The following is a 20,008-nucleotide window of genomic DNA, read 5'->3' as shown; positions in this document are numbered from 1 at the left end:
AAACGTAAAATTGACCAGATGATTGTGTTTTTAGCATGGTCAGCCCCCCCCTTTTGGCTCAGCCCCCGACTTTGAAAACCAAATTAAACCATCATGCCCCATGCCCCCCCCCCCCCCGTCTTTAATAAATCGCAAATAGCCCAGTCCTTTTAGGGTTAAGTGTTTAGTGAATAAATCTATAACTTAAATTATACATTTAATTTGTAATGAAGAAAAACAAATACAAGATTGAGTCAAAATTCTATTTTGTGTGTAAAGTGCAAGAACACTTACAATATAAAGAAATACAAATGACAAGGATATGAACTACAAATTTTTACCAACTTGTGTTATACCTATTTTTTCAGATTTCAGCAGCTAGAAATGTTTGACCAAATCATTGGTCTCTGATTATGAACAAGAATCCGACTCAAATACAAAGTTGTTTGAAAAGAAAATAGTCAAATCACACATCAGAAAAGTATATTGGTAGAACTTTGGATAAATTGAAAACATAACAATTTAAAAAAATCATATGAACATTCAACACTACCCCTATGGGATTGACCAGGGGGTGTTTCATAAAGCTGTTTGTAAGTTTGAAAGCCTTAACGACTGGTGATCCTTTCTTAGGAGCTAAATCCACATACCAATGAAAAGTTGGTGCGCATAATTTACCTCAAGAAAGGATCACCATTCGTTCTTGAAGTCGCTCGTAACTTACAACAGCTTCATGAAACACCCACCTGATTGGCATGTTACTATGATAGTAATCCGTGAATGCACGTCCATTTATACATTTAAACATTACCTCAAGACTCGTCTATTCAATGCCTCTTACTCTTAATTGTTCCTGAATCTAATACTATTGTATCTGTTCCTTTTCTCTTTCTTTCTTTCTTCTTTCACTGCGCCTTGGGCACTCTGCAGAGTGGATTTGTTTTATAAAGCTGTTCATAAATCAAACATGACGTTACGCATGAATGATGAAGGGTCACATCAGAGAAGATCTTCACCAGGACTTGTTGGATGTTTTATCAAACATAGCCTGTTTAACCCGACAGTTACCATAGGAACTGTGCTTCTCAGCCAATCAAAATCAAGGAAAAGTTGTCAGATCTAACTGACAACTTGTAAAAAGAATATTTTATGAAAAAGCTCCAAATCATTGTTTTATTCCCAATAAACTCAAGTTAAATCTGATCTCCATATATCAAATTCTTGTTATCCAAGCATCTGAGTACAAGGTCATAACTGTATGACGTGATCAGGTTTTAGGGTATTCACAACATCTAACTTGCAGAAAAACAAATATATCACAAGACAAGTTACTAGTAAAGTAGTATCTAAAGGCCACCACATATCTCAGACCTGATCTACAACTCGATTTTGGAAGAAACATCAATTTGACATTTCTTATGACATAAATAGAGATATCTTGTCGGGGCTTCAAGGTTAACTATCAGAATTCTAATATCAAATCTTTCAATATTAGCATGTATTCAGTTGGCAGAAATGGCAAAAAAGTGGTAAAAAATCGTAGCTTATGTTACGACTGCTATGACGTCATTACAGTTCTGAAATGTATTTGAATTCATTCCTATGAAGATTAATGAAATAACAATAAATTTCCATAAGAGTATTCACAAGACAATTCAGAAGTCTGGGCTCTAGTTTGTTCTACAATTTCATCTTCTCATAAACTGTTATCACGTTTTATTCCAAAATCGGGTCTGAGGCCAATCATAAGGTGGCTGTAAATTATAAACGTTTTCGTAAAAATACATCCTGGTCCCTGTAACATTTGATAAGCATTTGCTTCTATGAATGAGCACTGCGATCAATTGTACATAATGACCAATACAATCAGTCACAAATATCATTCCTATCATTAATCACAGAGTTTTGAGTTACAGGGCCTCCTTGGAGGCTATTTCCAATAAGCAAACATACAACCTTAAGTCCTTTGTTAATAGTTATCATTATTTCCTACAATGAATAAAATGCCTCGTTTCTCAGCGATTATGGACCTGGTTGAATAACCTGTTCTTGATGACCTGTGACATGAGACCATGGATGACCTCTATGGTGGACTTGCAGCTGAAGGGGCAAAGAAGAAAAGAAAAAATAATGCAGCATGGGATGCACATAGTGATATAAAAAGAAAATCCATTTAGTTTCATTCCTGACCAAAATAAAAATAAGTACATATTTTATTCATTGTTTAAAACCATTTCTAAAGCGTAGAATGGACTGAAAAATTCATAGAATAATCTTTCTTTTCAGCTTTCTGATTTATAGCCAAAACTAAATTTGTAAGATAAATCTTCAAAGGCTCTCTTATGAGGAACTGAATGATTCCTACATTAGAGTGCTAGATATCATAAAGGAAGTTCATATTTGCCAGTTTGACCATGTTTAGTGGAGTTGGGCTGTATCCTGGAAGTATGTATAATTATGGTTACATGTATATAGAGCTTTATATGCTGTGTTTCTAGGTGCTTTATATTGTAATCATTACTACCCCAGTCAAGGATCCATCACTGTTCCATGCATTAAATGCTCCATCCTGGGGGGTATCCTGGCCAGGCAACTGTTAGTTTATCAGTGCACACATGCCAATCTAAGGACATTGACGTCCACATCCTATTGGGTACCCGTTAACACCGGCTGGGTGTTTCATAAAGCTGTTCGCAAATTAAGAGCGACTTTAAAAACGACTGGTGATCCTTTCTTACGCGCTTCACCATCGCCAAAAATATGACATTTACCACAAAAAAGGATCACCAGTCGTTCTTAAAGTCGCTCTTAACATATGAACAGCTTTATGAAACGGCCCCCTGGTCGGAGAGTGGCAAACATGGATAAGTGTCAGGTAAGATTTGAACCCTCGACCAATTGTTAAAGATTCAAGTGACTAAGCCACTACACCACAACGCCTCCACAAGTAGAAGTATTACTTACCTATCTCTTGTAGCTTTTCCTAGTTTGTCTTCAGCCTTCTTTTCATGATCAACAGCAAGCATGAAGCTACCCCGCCCTAACTGACTCTCAGCATTCTCAAGCTTCTCTGAAAGATCTGACACTTGACCTATCGTATAGTCAGCATTCTATCAGAGGGATGTATGTGAGTGAGAGGGAGCGGAAGGAATGCACAGGGTAACATTAGACAGTAGATGGAGGAGAGGAAGTGATGTATGGGAAGGTGGGGGATAAGAGAAAGGAAGGTAGAATGGGGGAGGGGAAGATAAGAGAGGTGTTTCAAGAGATATATAGAAGAAAAGAAAGGGAGAAAAGAATAAGAGGCAGAAGACAAAGAAAAAAAAAGGGAAGAAAGAAAATGATAATTAGAAGAAGAGGAGGAGGAAGAAGAAAAAATGAATAAAAAGAGAGAAAGAGCAACAATGAGAGCAATAGATGGATGAGGTGGATGGGAAAAAGAGAAAAGGGCTATTCCACGGTTACTCACGTTACATTTGGAGACACCTTGACTCATACTTGGAGCTGTAACTCCATTATTATTGATAGGAACTAAACATCTCCTTATCACAACAAAGTACACAGTCTGACTATCCTTTGTATAAAAAAAAAACTTGGGAAATTCTATTATGCTCCTGGCAAATCTTTGGAATGTGTCGGTTACTCACGTTACATGATTTGGACATGCATAAAATGAAAAGTCGACATAAGTGAAAATTCTCCTCATACAAGACTTTTATGAAAGTTGATTATATCCATTTCAAAGAAGTATATTAGGGAGTCAAATTTTGTATGTAATTAAAAAATAAAAACACATGGTTTTTACTTGGGGTGCAGATAATATGGTTACTCACTTAACGGTTACTCACGTTACATTTTGTCCATGTATGGTTAACAACACACATGTCATTAAAAATTCAATGTGTGTAAAATTCATTGCTAGGAACATCAAAAAGAGATTTTATACGTTGATTATATCCATTTCAAAGAAGTATATTAGAGAGTCAAACTTTGTATGTAATTAAAAAATAAAGAACACATGGTTTTTACTAGGGGTGCAGATAATATGGTTACTCACGTTACGGTTACTCACGTTACATTTTGTCCATGTATGGTTAACAACACACATGTCATTAAAAATTCAATGTGTGTAAAATCAATTGCTAGGAACATCAAAAAGAGATTTTATACCAAAAATTGGAACAATTGGAGCTTTATTAGGGAGTAGGAGGGAAAAGTATGATTTCGCTTACTAATTATGCATAAATAAGCATAATCGCTTAATACCAATTTGTATGAAATAAATTACTGTATTTATTGTAGATATATATTGTAGATTATGTCCAAGACAAATTTTGAAGCAAATTTTCGGCATGATCGTGTGGCCAATGGCCGAGATCTCAAGGGGGGACTGGGAGCCCCCCCCCCCCCCCCCGCCATATCAACTCCCAAAATACCCCGGCCTAGATAGGGTTACAGGTAAGGGTATTCATTGTGTTGTTCGAACACTTTTTAAAGATTGGTTAATCAAAACCAAGTCTTACTAATGCACTCTTGCATTGTGAATACTTCTACTAATATTCAATTTTTTGTGTGATTGTATGACCACTGATATTTTGATGAACAAAGAGTCGCATCAAAGAGATGTACCCTCATTTTTCTTTTAATTAATCAAAAATAACTTCTCAACTCACCATGACACTTAAAACTTGACATCCCACAAAAAATGTTTCTGAACTGAATAATTTTTACTGGTTACTCACATTACATGATGGTTACTCACGTTACATAGTTACTCACGTTACAGTTTTTATTCATCAGTTTTATAAAAAAAATTGTACTTTTTAATGATTTTGATAGTCATCACTGTGTCAAAGATTGTTTGAAGGAAGAGAATTTAAAATCCCACCAATTAACTGTGAAGAATTTTTCTCTCAGAAAACAAAGTCAGTTTTTTCGGTTACTCACGTTACATCACCTGAGCAGGTTGCAATATTCATTTTTGAATGAGTACTACAAATTTACTTGAAAAGCCGTTGTGTATTTTAAGTAATTTGACTCTTCTAAACTTCAGAAATATATGAAGTGGTATGTTGTTGCAATAACAAAATGGTAAAGGCATATTTCATTTTTCACTATTTTTCTTGTATTTTGGTACACAATGGAAGACACAGCTTTTGACCATTTTTTTTTCAAAGTATACATATGAAAATAAACTTTTTATTTCTTGTTCCTGAAACTATCATGTATGAAGGACTTAAAGTATCAAAAAAATTCAAGAAAATACTGAATTTGAATTTTTAAGCTCATGTCCACCTACCTGTGGAATTGCCCAAAAGGGAAATAGGGCAAAACAAGATAACGAGAAACAACAATTACAAATATTGAAACTAATGGACAGAAAAGGATTAACATTTTCATAAAAAATACAACAGATTGAATTCTCCATGTAGTTGTGGTCAGAAAATTGCCTGACACCTTGCCTCAGGGGAAAAAAAGCTAGTAAACTGTATCATTCTTATATAAATTCTTTCTAAGTTACTACTGGGCAGGCAGGTGTGATATTGCACTGAGTGGCAGACAGAAATTTTGAGTGTTGGCCGGTTCTGACCGCAGCTAACCACCATAGCATAGCATGAACAAGAATATTTGTGTTGTACAACGCATCAGAATTTCACAAAGATACGAACAATAATAAATTTTTCCTACTTTAATCTATGAAAATGAGGTTGGAATCAGCAGGTGAAAGAAAAGAGCAAAATCCCCAAATGCGCACTTTAACTGCAGTTCAGCACAATTACTTGAATGAAATTGTGACAATCGAAATTGAATGAAACCACCCCCTACATTCAGCCTCCCATTTGATTGTGTACAACAAGCCAAGTAGTCATCGTACAACACTGGTTGGAATCAATCAGAGATTGGTTTCTCAATGAAGTTGAAATCATTATTGAGCATTTTCTCTCTTAAAAAAACAAATCATGCAATGCATCGCATCAATCCGTTGACTTACTGTAAGTAAACTTGACGAGCTGAGCGTGTTGACCCAGTATTTATTCCAGAGTGATTCTAGCAGCTTACGATCCAGAGCTGATTTGAAGTATGAGATCTCTAAACTATAATACTGCTTGCAATGGACACCAAAGTCTTCAATCTTGTTGAGTGGAATGGTCTGGTATTCTGACGGTCCGTCATCAGGTGGTTTGTATCCCTGGGATGGAGAAGGATGGGGGGAGGAGAAAGGTAAACTTTCGTTTAACAAGAACACAATCAGAAGAAAAAAAATTATTTGAACGAAAGGGGGAGGACAGACATTGAAAATAATATACTTGAAGGTTTGATAGAAGAAGAAAAGGACATTTGAATGAAATTCACTATTATTCTTAAATAAATTTCTCATTGTCCGTCTGTTTATGTCCAAACTTTTACTTATTTAATCCGAGCAACTTATGACAAAATTTATTTCTCACTAAATTTTAATGAGGATCCCCTTGGAAAACACATTTTGTCCCCTTAAGGCATGCAAATGTTGCCAAGGTAGAGTTTTTTTTAGCACCTTAAATCCCATAGACTTACGATATACACAGAATGTTCCTGAGCTTTATATTAACAAGGCTGAATCCAACTTTAAACGTTCAATTTCAATGAAATAAAAGGAATAGTAAAAGTTTAAGTCTCAGATGGACTTTTGCTTGCCTGATACTTCTATCATCACAACATCAGAACATTAGAATTGATAAAACGATACCAGAACCCAATCCCGTCAGTGGGATTCTCGTGTGCCGAGGTGGCAGAGTTCAACCTAGAAACATTACCTTTGGATACGTCCTGAAAGCACCGATGTTGACCTTTCCTGCAGATATTGTCCTGACTGGATCAACCTGTATGAAAAACAAGCCATACAGAAGCTGGTAACTAAACGTTATCTAAGATTTTTACATATCTAACTGCATTTTGACAAAAAAATATGTACATGGATAGACCGATAGAATATCATACCATAAATCAAATGTATGAGGCTAACTGAAATTCCTAGAAGTCATAAACCAGAGCTGTGTTCTGCAATGGTCAATCAAGCACCCTGTTTCATACACATTATGTTCAAACTACAGACCAGGAACCAATCAGAATCGTGCTTTCAATCACTATTTGCAATCCAACCTCTGTGTTACAGGGCTCAGGGATATAAACTTTCATGGTCCAGTGGATAAATCTCTGGACATTGAACCACACGGTACCAGGTTCAAATCCCTGCTGCAAGACAAATGTCCTTTCGTAGGATATCAAGCTACATTTGCCACACTCGACTCATGGTTACCTGGCAGGAATTATCTTCAAGGCTAATAAAGCCAAAGTAAAATATCCTAAGTCCTATAGAAGCACATAGTGACGTTAATGGTTAAATGATAAAATGATGTGAAATTTACTTTTTATTCATGTATTTTAATAATCATGTATTACAAATGAAGTAAAACACCTACCACAATGGCCACAAATGGTTCTTGAAACTGTTGATTTAACATCTGTGTTCCTACATCAATACCTGACAGCCAGCATCCATATCCAGGATGACTGTGATACCAACCAATAGCGTTTTCTAAACGTCCAACCTGTAATCGTAAAGACAATGAAAAACGTAATAGGGTGTATAAATAACAATAAGAATTACAAACATCACTGAAAGGGTCTGGGTAGTCTGCTGTGCATATGTTTCACCTGACCTATGCTGCATGCAGTCACATTTCCCTTACGATGTCCGCAAGGTCAGTCGAAAAAAGCCGTTTAACAGATTCCTTTATGAACCACATACAGAAAGCTGGTACAAAAATCATCACAAAAAAAAGCTGTTTTCAGCCCACCGGATGGCTATCGCAGGCTAAATGTGACTGTGCCATTGAAGGGTCTAAGTGCATAGCCTACGATGACTAGCATACTGAAGGCCCTTGCCAGTGCAGACCTGGGTCTGGGCACATCTCTTGTGTTTTCAACATATTAAGCTGTAATATACAGTGAGACCTGTGGATAAAGACCTCCAAAGAAGAAAGACAGGAATAGTGGTCTTCATGAGCAGGTGTGTGTTTCATGAAGCTGTTTGCTAGTTACGAATGACTTTAAGCACGACTGGTGACCTTTTCTTGTGCTTTGTGATATATCCCTATTTAAATGACTTACATGTAGCACCTAAGAACATTTTCCAGTCGTTCTTAAAGTTGTGTGTAACTTAAAAAACAGCTTTATGAAACACCCACTAGCTGAACTTAATGGACATAAAACAAGTTTGAATGGGTATATTATTAAATGGAATACAACTTATGGTCTTTTTTGGTCATTACAGCAGGCTCGACTCTATTCACAATTTGAACCCAAATAATAACTTACATGTTTGGCATTTTCAATATAAACAAATTGATGTCCCATTATTCAAGAGAATCCAAACTTGTAGTCTTTATAAACAGGTGGTGGATAAAGCAGATTTAAATATACCCATAATCAAACCATGAAAAATTTGTCATTTTCAATATAAGCAAGCAACTATATATAAATATATAATCATAACAAGAACCTGACATGTTTGACATTTTCATAAGCAGCTACATATTCACAATAAGGGCCTTACATGTCTGGCATTTTCAGTATAAAAGCAGCTATATACAGTGTAGTGAACCCCGCCAGAAAATAAACATATTTGAAGTGTTGAAGTTCTGCCATGTGATAAAACATTACATCCAATAAAATTGTTTTCTCTAGGCATGCCGAACATTGTAGTGTTGTCTACATTCAACACTCTGCATGATGGAGTGCGTTTTGGGGTAGGATTCACTATTGAGCACAATTGTATTCACAAGGAACTTACATGTTTGGCATTCTCAATATAAGCAGCCATATATTCATATGCAGCAGCCTGTGCATTGACTCTCGTCTCTGTGCCTTCAACTGGAAGAGCAAAGCAATCCATTACTATCATCGTCTCACCATCAACCTGTAAATAATGAAAATAAAAAGGTTTATATTAATTACTTGGCCTATGACCAGTTGGTCTAAATGAAAAAGGGTGTAGATAAATCAGCAATTCATCTATGAAACAAGACGAGAAAACTTTGCGATGTAGATGACAGCAGAAAAAGAAAGATAACAGAAAGTATGCAAACAGAATTAAAGATAAATTCCAGGATTGGTAACGATCTCAAAATGACTTTTTACATAATCTAATATGACCACCCAAGTGTCTGTTTGTATGAATAAAAAATATGTGCCAAAGGATTTAGGAAGAAAATGTGTAATTGCTGAGAAATAAGCAAAATAAGCACGGATTCGGCCACTTCCATCGGGTCTTTATTCCACCAATAATAATACACTGTCCCACGTGTGCCTATCTGTGTTGGTGATCTTCAGTGTGAACATTTTTCAGCGTAGATTTCAAGATTTCACAAAGTTCACTTTATGTAACTGTACCAGATCTAGATCCTCGATGATATACTGACAATTAAGCCTTGTTTTACAGACTTTCTCATGAAATCAGTGTTTACTGGAATTTCTATTTAAAAATATAAAATAGGTAACATACCTTTCCCAGGAGCAGTCCCATGACCTCTAGTGTTCCTCCTGATCTTGCATGCATTACCATCTTCAACAGTGCTAGGGCCGAGATCTTGATATACTTAAAATACTGGTTGCTGTCAATGAAGGTGCAGAGAGAATAGGAAGACTTGTAAGGAGATTTACATGTAACAGTTTAAAGCCAAATAATACATTTTCTTAAGGAGAAAAGAATACATAGGCCTACAGTTTTCCTCTTGAGTGGAAAATTCCTTTATAAAAGCAAGACCAAAGCGAAAAGTTGCAACTAAACAATTTAAAGATTTCAGAGCTGAATTGCAGTTTGAATACATTCTAATCAATTGATCCCCATAGTGTTAAATTACATTGGCCATCAAGAACATCTTTCTGATGAATTTTTGGTTCTAGTCTCAATCTAACTTCAGCTTCATTATTTTGTATGCAGCTTCAATATGAACTGAAGTTAGCAATTTAAATTCCTGGATGCATTCCAATGCAAATGTTTAGTGAAACCTCCTTCTTCTTCCTGTCAGAGTACAGACCACCTTAAGGGGCCCGTTGCATAAAACTTTTTACCTGAGAAAACTCAGGTCGTTTTTACCGGAGTTTTTGCCCTGAGTTAAAGTCAATGGGGGAAATCAGGCTAACCTTAGTTTTCAGTTTTTACCTGAGTTTTCTCAGGTAAAAAGTTTTATGCAACAGGCCTCTGGTGTTTTATCGTACCATTACAGCTTTTGCCGGGAACTGACAGGTACGAATGTATTTTGGTAGCTACATGTAGCTTCATTCCATATATAATAATGCAGAGAAGACAAATACCCTTTTTACACAGGCTAAAATTTCCTTAACCCTGTACTATAGGTGGGGCTTAATTGCCATTTAGCCCCACCTATAGTACGGGGTTAAGCTTAGCCCACTTTCTTTTTACACAGCATTTTTGCAAAGTGGGCTAACCCCACCTTTAGTATGGGGTTATTTGGCCCTGCCAAAAAGCAGGGTTATCCCAGCAATTGCGGTGCTAAGAGCGATAGTACGGGGTTAAGATCGCTAGTGTAAAACGAAAGTGGGCTAAGCTTAACCCTGTACTATAGGTGGGGCTAAATAGCAATTTAGCCCCACCTATACAGTGCGTCCCAGAAAAAACAAAACCGAGATTTAGCGATCATTTATCATTACTTAATCATAAATAAAATAGACAAATGACCTACCAATTTAAAGCTTAGAATCTCCTCTTTCATCTGATATTACTTGGATTATTTCTCATTCACGCATGAGTGAGCAAATACAATTTGAAGAAAGGATATCAAAAACTCATTTGGCGGGGGGTATCTGGGTTTCAAAAAGAAAACCACATTTTTTAAAAGTTCAATATCTCTTCTTTAATTTGATACCTAAATTACAGAAAATGGTCAAGAAATAACAAAGATCTGGTCATTTGAAATAAGGCTTGAATTTCAATAATTTCATAAAATGAAGAGGTTCTCCAGGCTGGCTTTCAAACTCACTCAACACTCCGTTTTGTTGACGATCAGCCATGCATTAAATCTTTTGTTCACCATGCGAAAGCTTCTGTGGGAAACCGGTGAAAACACGTTTGTCATGAAATTATGGAAATACAAGCCTTATTTCGAATGACCAGAACTTTTTTGTTACTTGACCATTTTCTGTAATTGAGGTACCAAATTAAAGAGCAGATATTGAACTTTTCAGAAGTGTGGTTTCTTTTTGAAACCCAGATACCCCTCGCCAAATGAATTTTTGGTATCATTTCTTCAAATTGTTTTTGCTCACTCATGCGTGAATAAGAAATAGGCTAATTAATATCAGATGAAAGAGGAGATTCTAAGCTTTAAATTGATAGGTCATTTATCTTCTCTATTTATGATTAATTTATGATAAATGATCGCTAAAACTCGGTTTCGTTTATTCTGGGACGCACTGTAGTACGGGGTTAAGGAAATTTTAGCGTGTGTAAAAAGTGAACGAGAGAAGTACTTGTACTACGAATGATCGACAAAAACCACTAGTCCGGGGTTAGCGAGTTTCGTGTGCAAAAAAAAGCAAGCATTCCTTATCCGGGGTTAGCAATAACAATTTGGCATGTGTGAAAAGGAAAAAAAATAGTACGGGGTTAAGGATAGTACAGGGTTAGCGATAGTCCGGGGTTAAGAAAATCCTGTGTAAAAAAGGTAAAAGTGCGAATGAGACTAGAAGTAGAACCATGACGTCAATATTGAAGCTGAAACACAGATGTTTCCAATGCGTGACGTGGTTTGAATTCTGTCAATAATGCATCGACAGAGAATTATAGTAGCGACTCTGAAATCTGGGCAAATATTTGGCTAGTTAGAGCTTGGAAAAAAGGGGGGAAGTTTCATATTTTTGCAGCCAATGAAATCTATAATTAGCACCAACATTCCTCAAGGCAACAACTGCAGCTGAACCCTAATAAACTACAATGTAACATTAGATCTTTTGCTAAATAAACAAAAGTTGTTAGTCTGATGAATTCAAAATAGATGTCTATAATTTCATGCTCAGATGATTTTAGGAATGCCAATTAGAACCTTGCACCTTGAAGAAATACCGGTAATACCTTTTTTGCTCATACTGGAAGCTAAACTGGGATGGATGTTAAACTGGGATGGGTGCATGTACAGTCAATGGCTAACAGTGACGTTGCTGTTGGAGGTTATTCACAAAAAAAGGTGGAGGGTGCAAGTAAAAACACGGCGATTTGGTTTACAATATTAACCGAAGTCCAGCAGGTGGCTGCAAACTTTGTGAGTTTTCTTTGATCACAACATGACTTCAATTCATTACTGGAAGAACGCTGTATGGTGGTGTGACCTTAATTCACACGTTACCTAATTTTGCACTGTCGAATATCTCTTTATCTAATTAATATCTTGAAAAAGTTATATTATAACCAACAGAAAAGCCAGCCAAAAATATCCAGTATGGTAATTTTGTTGAATGTAAGGTATCAATCTGTGAAAATATTGGCTAAACATTGGGGAATTCTGTTACTTTTTACATCCGCTCCGAGAAAATCCGATCTTCTCAAAAAGTATCAAGAAATCGCCAGTTTGCAAGCAGAGGTCTACAAATAAGTAAAATGTGATACCAACCAAATTTATGTTATTTTATCCTCCATCTGATCTAATTATCTTATGTTTGTCTGCTTGATTTCTTTTATAAAGCTTTGCAAAATGATGATGCGCAAATTAAGGTCACACTTTTTAATGACAAGTTTTCAGCCAAGCACGCACTAGTCGATCGCCATTGAATTTTTAGATCGCATTACGAGCAAAACCCTTGACCTACTTTAAAATTTCATCAAGCGAATTTGACTTGGGATTTTGCCTCCCATCTGGTATTTATGATTTTGATTAATTTTGTGTGAGCTGTGAGAATTTTTTGACTGAAAATCAACTTCATAGGCCTTAATTGTTAAATAAAAATGTGCGCTAATTATGGTCACCCCATCATACATATCAACAGCTGAGCTTTCAGGAACATCTTCTTATCATTTACATGTACCCAAATCAGAGATGAGAAGCAATGTTGATGCATGATCAGCTCAGGTAAAATCTTCAAAATCATCAATTATGAATCATAAAATTAAGACACAGAGACAGAGTGACAGACGGCGCAAAGACAGAAGTTTGGCAAAGACAAAGTGACTTAATTAATTAAGTCGAAGAATATGTATTCCTCAGTCATTCCTATTTATTAATCTACTAGGGGTTTTGCCATGGCTATTCCCCCTGTCAAAACTCAGAAGTTAGCCGTGCCATGGCCATGGCGTGCGAAGAAAAAGTGAGTTTGTAGAATTGTGAAGTGGCCGGCCAAGCCTATCCGCTCTTAAATTTACAACACAGATTGCGACGGTTGGGACTGATCTGACTGTGGGAGGACAAACTTACTCTTTCGACCATGGTTTTGCTTGCAGTATCTCGTGCTGTTGTTTCTTGTCATACTTGTAAATCTCATCAACATTTTGAACAAGCTCAACGTTGTTAGACATTTCCCATGTCTTTTGGGCTATTTCACGATCCATGTCACCTATTTTCTTCAGAATTTCGCAGAGAAAAAAAAAATTCAAGGTCGTCACTGAAGTTAACCCTGATTTTTCGGAAATGATTAATATTAAAGTAGGCAAAACAAAAGCAAAAAAAGAACAAACGAATGGGGATGAAAAGAAATAAGTGACATCACAAAAAAGGTAGAAGAAAAGAAAAAAAGAAAAGAAAAGAAGAAAAGAAAAGAAAAGAAGAAAAGAAAAGAAAAGAAGAAAAAGAAAAAGAAGAGAAGAATGGAGAAAAGAAACGAAATAAAACAAAAAAAGGAAAAAGGAAAATGAAAATGATAAAAACAATAAATAAATAAAAGTAATGAAAAGAAGAGAGAGGGATAAAAAAAAGAATTCTTATTCTGTTGAGTACAGGATATTACAAAGAAATTACATGAAAGAAAAGAATGCTAGAGAAACAAAAAAGTTTATGCTATAGCAATGTAAAATAAAAATGGAGAAAAAATAAAGGAAGAGCTGGCAAAAAGTCATAATACTGACTGGTTGCTATCAAAACCAAGGAAAGGGAAATTAAAAAAAAGCAGGCTTATATAGTAATTGGCACCTTTTTTTTGGGGGGGGGGGGTTGCCGGATTGACGACTGGTATCTCTAAAGCAATGGCTATCAAGCTCAATGACAAGTTGCCAGCCTGTAATCCCTGTTTTTCAAATTCTTTTCTCGTCCACAAAAGGAAAAGGTCACCATTTCCTTGTCAGGCAACTCTTTACCTGCTACTTAGGAAAATTGGAACCGAGGAGACAGATAATGTATTGTAGTATAAGTAGATACAACTGAGGGATGCCACCTGTGTCATTACCATAAGTTTATTTACTATACAAATATGTCATTACATCATAAAAAAACAGACAAAAACGACTCAAAATCCACTGAACTTTTATAACACAAGCACACCATGCTATCATATCGAATTTCAAATTGTGATACAGAAGTGATTACAGGGGTGTATCTAGTGTTCTACAGAGGAGGTTTGACCAAGAAATTTGACAAGCAAAAAAAAAGGTTTCAGTCCAAAATGAAGGTCAATTTGGTACCAAGAAGTTTGACAAGCAAAAAAAAAAGGAAAAAAGAAAACTATGAAATAAGGTAATTTGGGGGGTTGGCTCAAAAATACTATTTTTTTTACTTGGCAGCCCAATCTGATGACCATATAGGCCAACTTTTCTGCCTTGTGTCTGTATTCATTTATATATGGGGGAAAGGGAGGGTGGTGCTGTGTTGATCAAACCAAAGTTTTTTTTCCTCATCTCTCTTTCCTTTTTTTATCCATGATTCCATAATATTTGCTCTTATGATAATGCTCTTAAATGAGGATCGGGGTCTTGTAAAGACTTGTTATAATAGCAAATACACAATATCTACATGTATACCAAATAGGCTATCAGCCAATCAGATTGAAAGATTTCAGTGACTTTTAACTGATATTGCAAATTTGATAATATATAAAGTTTCATGAAACAGGCCCCTGCAAATCAAGTAAAACTTCTAATTTGATATCAAATACAAGGCAGTTTATGCACACCAGAAACAACACATCACATAAGAATTTCTCTCATTTTTAAGAAGACAGTATCACTGTTTCTTTAATTAATATTCTTTAATTTCATTGTCACAAAAGAAATTGCTTTATTAAGTACTTTTAATCAAGTTCATTTACACATGTATGCATACTGAACATTAAATAATACTCACAACTGACTGATCTATACAACATTTTAAGACACTTCTATTATAAACATTTGGAATCACACACACACATTCTAATTGTAAGCCATTCATTAGGAATTCTTACAATAATCAAGGTTTCAGTAAAGTCACTTTTCAGTGCTTAGCACAAAATATATATTGAATAATCACAGCTAAATTCATTCGTTTTTTTTAAGTAGTACCCTCAACTGTGGTACTTCATACACCAGAAGGCTGTTTCATAAAGCTGATTGTAATTTAAGAATGACTTTATGAATGACATGCACAAAGTTGTGCATGACTTACAAACATCTTTGTGAAACACCATCCCTGACTCCTGAGTGACTATTGACAAACTTCTAGATAACGACATCCGTAATACTACCCCTCTCCAATGATATTCATTTTCCAGTTATTAATAAAATACAGCCTCATGATATCACGCGAAAAAATTTCTTTTGAAAAAAATAGGTTGCAGGGTATCTTTATCTAGAGTTGATCCAAAGCCTCCTAGAGCCGATCGCACAAAAGAGCTTTGCAAGGACCGTCCTTCGTGGTGCTGATTTAATACAATTGTTAGAATTCGCCTCATACAGCGCTTCATAATGATTGGGCAACACGATAGACCCGTCCTTGCCAAGACCCTTGTGTGCCCCTAGTATCTAAAGTCACCATGGCTAACAGTAATCATTCCAAATAAATATTGATATGTCGATAAATATTTCCGATTGAAGAAGACATTGGTAGAATTCTCAATAAGATATATCACAAGCAAATAAATATACAATGAATACTTCAACAATTACACATTTCTTGGCAAAGACTTCCCTGGAATACAATATGCTCAATTACATAATTCTCTGTATAACATCTATGTGATATTCTATATAAAGTTGGAATTTTGTTATCAAAAAGTGTCAGACAATAGTGGCGTCTGAATGCTCTAAACCAACAAGAGTTTGGAAGGTTGACCGTTGTCAACATTCAATGGCTTGCCCTTGCAAACCTTTGCCTTTACCCCCATCGTGAATAGAAAATGCCTTTATGATCAGATCAGATACTAGAGATTTCAATGTTTTTGTACAGTCTACTCCTGCTTGGTTATCTCAAAATGAACTATCCCTTTGCCTACAAACTAAAATAGCAATATTTTATTCCAAGATTTGGGGAATGCTTAATGATAAATTTGGTTTATGGCTTGATACAACTGGAATGTCAATTTCAAGGATGACTAAAAAAACTGAACTCAAGGTACTTAAATAAAAGCCTTGGCCACTGTGTGTACAGGTGTTGTGGTCCAGTGGATAAGTATCCACAATTGAATCACAAGGTATCAGGTTCAACTCCCTGCTGCATCACTAATGTCTCTCGGCAATACATTAATCAATATTTGCAACATTTGACCAGGTGAGGTGAGTATGTGACTGGCAAAACTGAATTCCTTAAAATGATTGGTGTACTCTATTAACAGCTTCCCACACTAAATCCAAGGTACATGTATAAAACCTAAGTCCTTTGGAAGCACATAGAGACAATAGATGACACGGCTTACATCAGAAAATGTTACATTCAGCAAACTTTCCACTTCTAATCCCCAACATTCTGCATAGCTAAAGCAATGGGGAATCAGGATGATTGCCCTGTATTCGAACATGGGGTAAATCAAAGGATGCAGCTATTGTTAAAGAACCATTCAAAATATTTTGACATCACATGTTTCAACAAAGATTACTGTTGCTTTATTCTACTATGTCCATATCTAAAACACAAGTTTTATACAATGAAGCTTTGTGGCGATTCCCTGGTTTAAACTTATCTTTAACTTTGCAACATACTTGTCATTTTAACCCTAAAAAGCCTGGGGGGGCTGATTCAGACCCCTTTCGACATTTTTCACGATAAATCCGCCGCGAGAAATTTTTTGACCGCGTCGCTCGCGGACATTTTACTTTCAAGTCTCGCGCAAGTTTTGAGACCAAAAATGTGACCCCCGGGTACACGGTTCCAAAATTACGCAACATTTCGTAAGTGCATGCAGACCCCAAATTACTCAAAAACGTGAATTTGTGTACAAATCCAATGCAAATAGTGTTCTTAGCTAAAATTCATAAATGTATCATTATTTTTCCTTTTACTGCTCAAAATCAATCAATTTTATCTTTTTTATGGTCAAAATAAATTCCCCAACAATTTCCATTGAAAAAACAATAGAAAACAATAAGTCAAAAAAACAAAGAAATACATAAGAAATTTAGAAAACAATAGAATACATAAAAATAAATGTGATTTTGAAATTTTTTTTAAATCAATTTGATCAGATGCCTATCTAGAGTATGTGAAACAAAAATTAGCATTTCAGGGGCATTATTTTATTGATTAGAGCAAACTTATGATTTTACGCATAAATTAGCATAATTAATGAGACATGAGATTTTATGCAGAATTTGATGTTATAGTTTTGTAGATAATGCCATGGGTAACACGTGTGCCAATTTTCGTCGCGATCGCGCGATCGACGGCCGAGATAATAAGGGGGGGCTGAATCAATTGGTAATTTCTGCAAAATCAAAGACTTCATGTCGCTCATTCTATGCTTGGCAGATACGTATCAAATAACTGCCTGGAAGTGGAAGCTATATTTCAATCCAGATTGTGAAAAGTATGTGATGTATTTACCTTTTTACATCAAATTTCTTCTACATCAAACACAAATTTTGGTGGTCCAAAGAGTTTTGACTTAGGCAGACTTAAACCTTAAAAGTAATAATTATTCAATTTGCACAAAGAATCTAATCTTTGATAACATTCAAATGAGTTTCATGATGTGGAGATATTTTGACCAGATGGGTGTTTCATACAGCTGCTTGTAAGATACGAATGACTTCACGCACGACTGGTGATCCTTTCTTGTGCTATGTGATATATCCCTGTGCAGCCGACTTAGCACCTCAGATCATGTTCCAGTCGTGCCTATCTTTACAAACAGCTTGATAAAACACCCATCAAGTCTATACAACTACTTCATAATACAGACAAATGACAACCAACATGCACATACTGATCTGTATAACGCTGCTTTTTGACAGACATCCATTTAGACACTTCTTACATTTCAAACTAGTAATTTTTTTGTTTTTTGGGGGGAGGGTTCTTCATTCTCTTATTTGTTCTGAATTGCCTTGGACATCTCATTACGACAGAAAGTGATTTATAGAAATCTAATATATTATTATTAACCTGTGGACATTGAATACTAAGAAACGTGAAATTAAAGAGAAATAATGAAGAAACACAAAATTATTCACATGAATGTACTTTCTTTGTAGAGTGAAGATAAACGTAATCTATACACAACAAAAAAAGTAAGTCCCCCCTTAAACAAACATCAATAATTTCCAAACCAATTCGAGTTTTTGATATATTTTTACATGAGCGTGTAGGTAATTTTATAAGCTACCCTCTGAGTAAATGTTATGGACGTATTTTACGTCATGCTTCAGTGAGCACCGTCAGAAGGCAAAAATGTCACTTTTCAAAAGTCACAAGCAAAATATCATGACTTTGATTCCATTTTATTGGAACTAATTCCACATTCTCATCATGAAAAATAGTCAGAAGGCTTATAAAAGGTACTTTCTAAAAGACGATACAATTTTTTTGGCTAAATTTCACGGTTGAATAAACACAAGTCCGAATTTGCTATAATTGGATATTTTACAGGTTTCTATCAATAAAATAATTGAATATGATGACAGTTATTTTGGGGAAGAGTTTCTTCAACAGTATTCATCGTTTCACGGTTCAATGAACATTTATTGAAAACAAAAAATACGATTTTCAAATATCATAGGCAAGTATTGTTTCATTTTGGTAACTGAAAATGATCTTTTCTGAACTTTTTCGTTGTGTTCATGATCAATTAACATGCTTCAATGATTCAAAGGCGTTTAACTAAACATTCACGCTTGAATGAACATGTGGAATGTGATTAGCTCTTTTTTACGTTATTTGAAAAAATGCAATTTGTAACTATGGATATCTGTCACAAACCTCCTTGCATAGTTCATTTGATTTAATTTTTGTGAAAATCCCGATGTTTAACGCATCAGTGAGCACACAATACTCGAAAATTATGCAAATGAGAAGAAAGTTCAAGGCTTTGGCCCCACTCTGTGCTCCATCGAATGGTTATTTTGGTGTGCGCACCTTTTGGATAGTGTTACTCTGAAGCAATGTGCGAAGTTTCATGAAATAACTGTTGGCAGAAGTAACAAAAACCGTCCATGAAACAAACCCTCATTTCAAAATTTGGACTTCCTCTCTCATAGACTTGTGTACATTATGGGTGCATATGTTTACGAATAAGTAACCCCTTATTCAATATGGTGGAACTTTTTTTCAAGGCTGTCTTTAGCAATGTCGTTTGGCAGTAATGTTTATCAACCTATGGGCAAAATTCTGTGCAAAAATGAAATCGATTCGTTTATTTATGGATGAGTGAGCACGCATCAAAGTGGGAAAATTGGTATTTTCAATGTCACAGACGCATTTTAAAGGATAATATAGTGATTATTGGGGGCAAATTCGGTTTCAAATGTGACTTAAATTGCTGTTGTTTTTATCATCCATCATTTCTATCACAAAATACTTTCCGAATTTTAAACATTTTCATGGTTGAGCGAGCACAATCGAAAACTTAGGAATTAATACTC

General features: G+C 35.5%; 1 protein-coding gene across 1 annotated transcript; it reads right to left on the bottom strand.

Annotated features, from left to right (window-relative positions):
• Positions 1-1,763: 1,763 nt before the first annotated feature.
• On the bottom strand, positions 1,764-13,648 carry LOC121430783 (COP9 signalosome complex subunit 5). The gene is made up of 8 exons (XM_041628180.1): positions 13,446-13,648; positions 9,524-9,632; positions 8,813-8,938; positions 7,440-7,568; positions 6,774-6,839; positions 5,972-6,169; positions 2,944-3,089; positions 1,764-2,079 (listed from the first exon to the last, which is right to left on the bottom strand). Exons 1-8 carry the CDS (start codon positions 13,577-13,579, stop codon positions 1,995-1,997), a joined length of 993 nt encoding a protein of 330 aa, XP_041484114.1. The 5' UTR covers positions 13,580-13,648; the 3' UTR covers positions 1,764-1,994.
• Positions 13,649-20,008: the final 6,360 nt, after the last annotated feature.

Source organism: Lytechinus variegatus, chromosome 17 (assembly GCF_018143015.1).
Source record: "Lytechinus variegatus isolate NC3 chromosome 17, Lvar_3.0, whole genome shotgun sequence".
Lineage (NCBI taxonomy): Eukaryota > Metazoa > Echinodermata > Echinoidea > Temnopleuroida > Toxopneustidae > Lytechinus > Lytechinus variegatus.
This window is presented reverse-complemented; position numbering and strand designations above follow the sequence as displayed.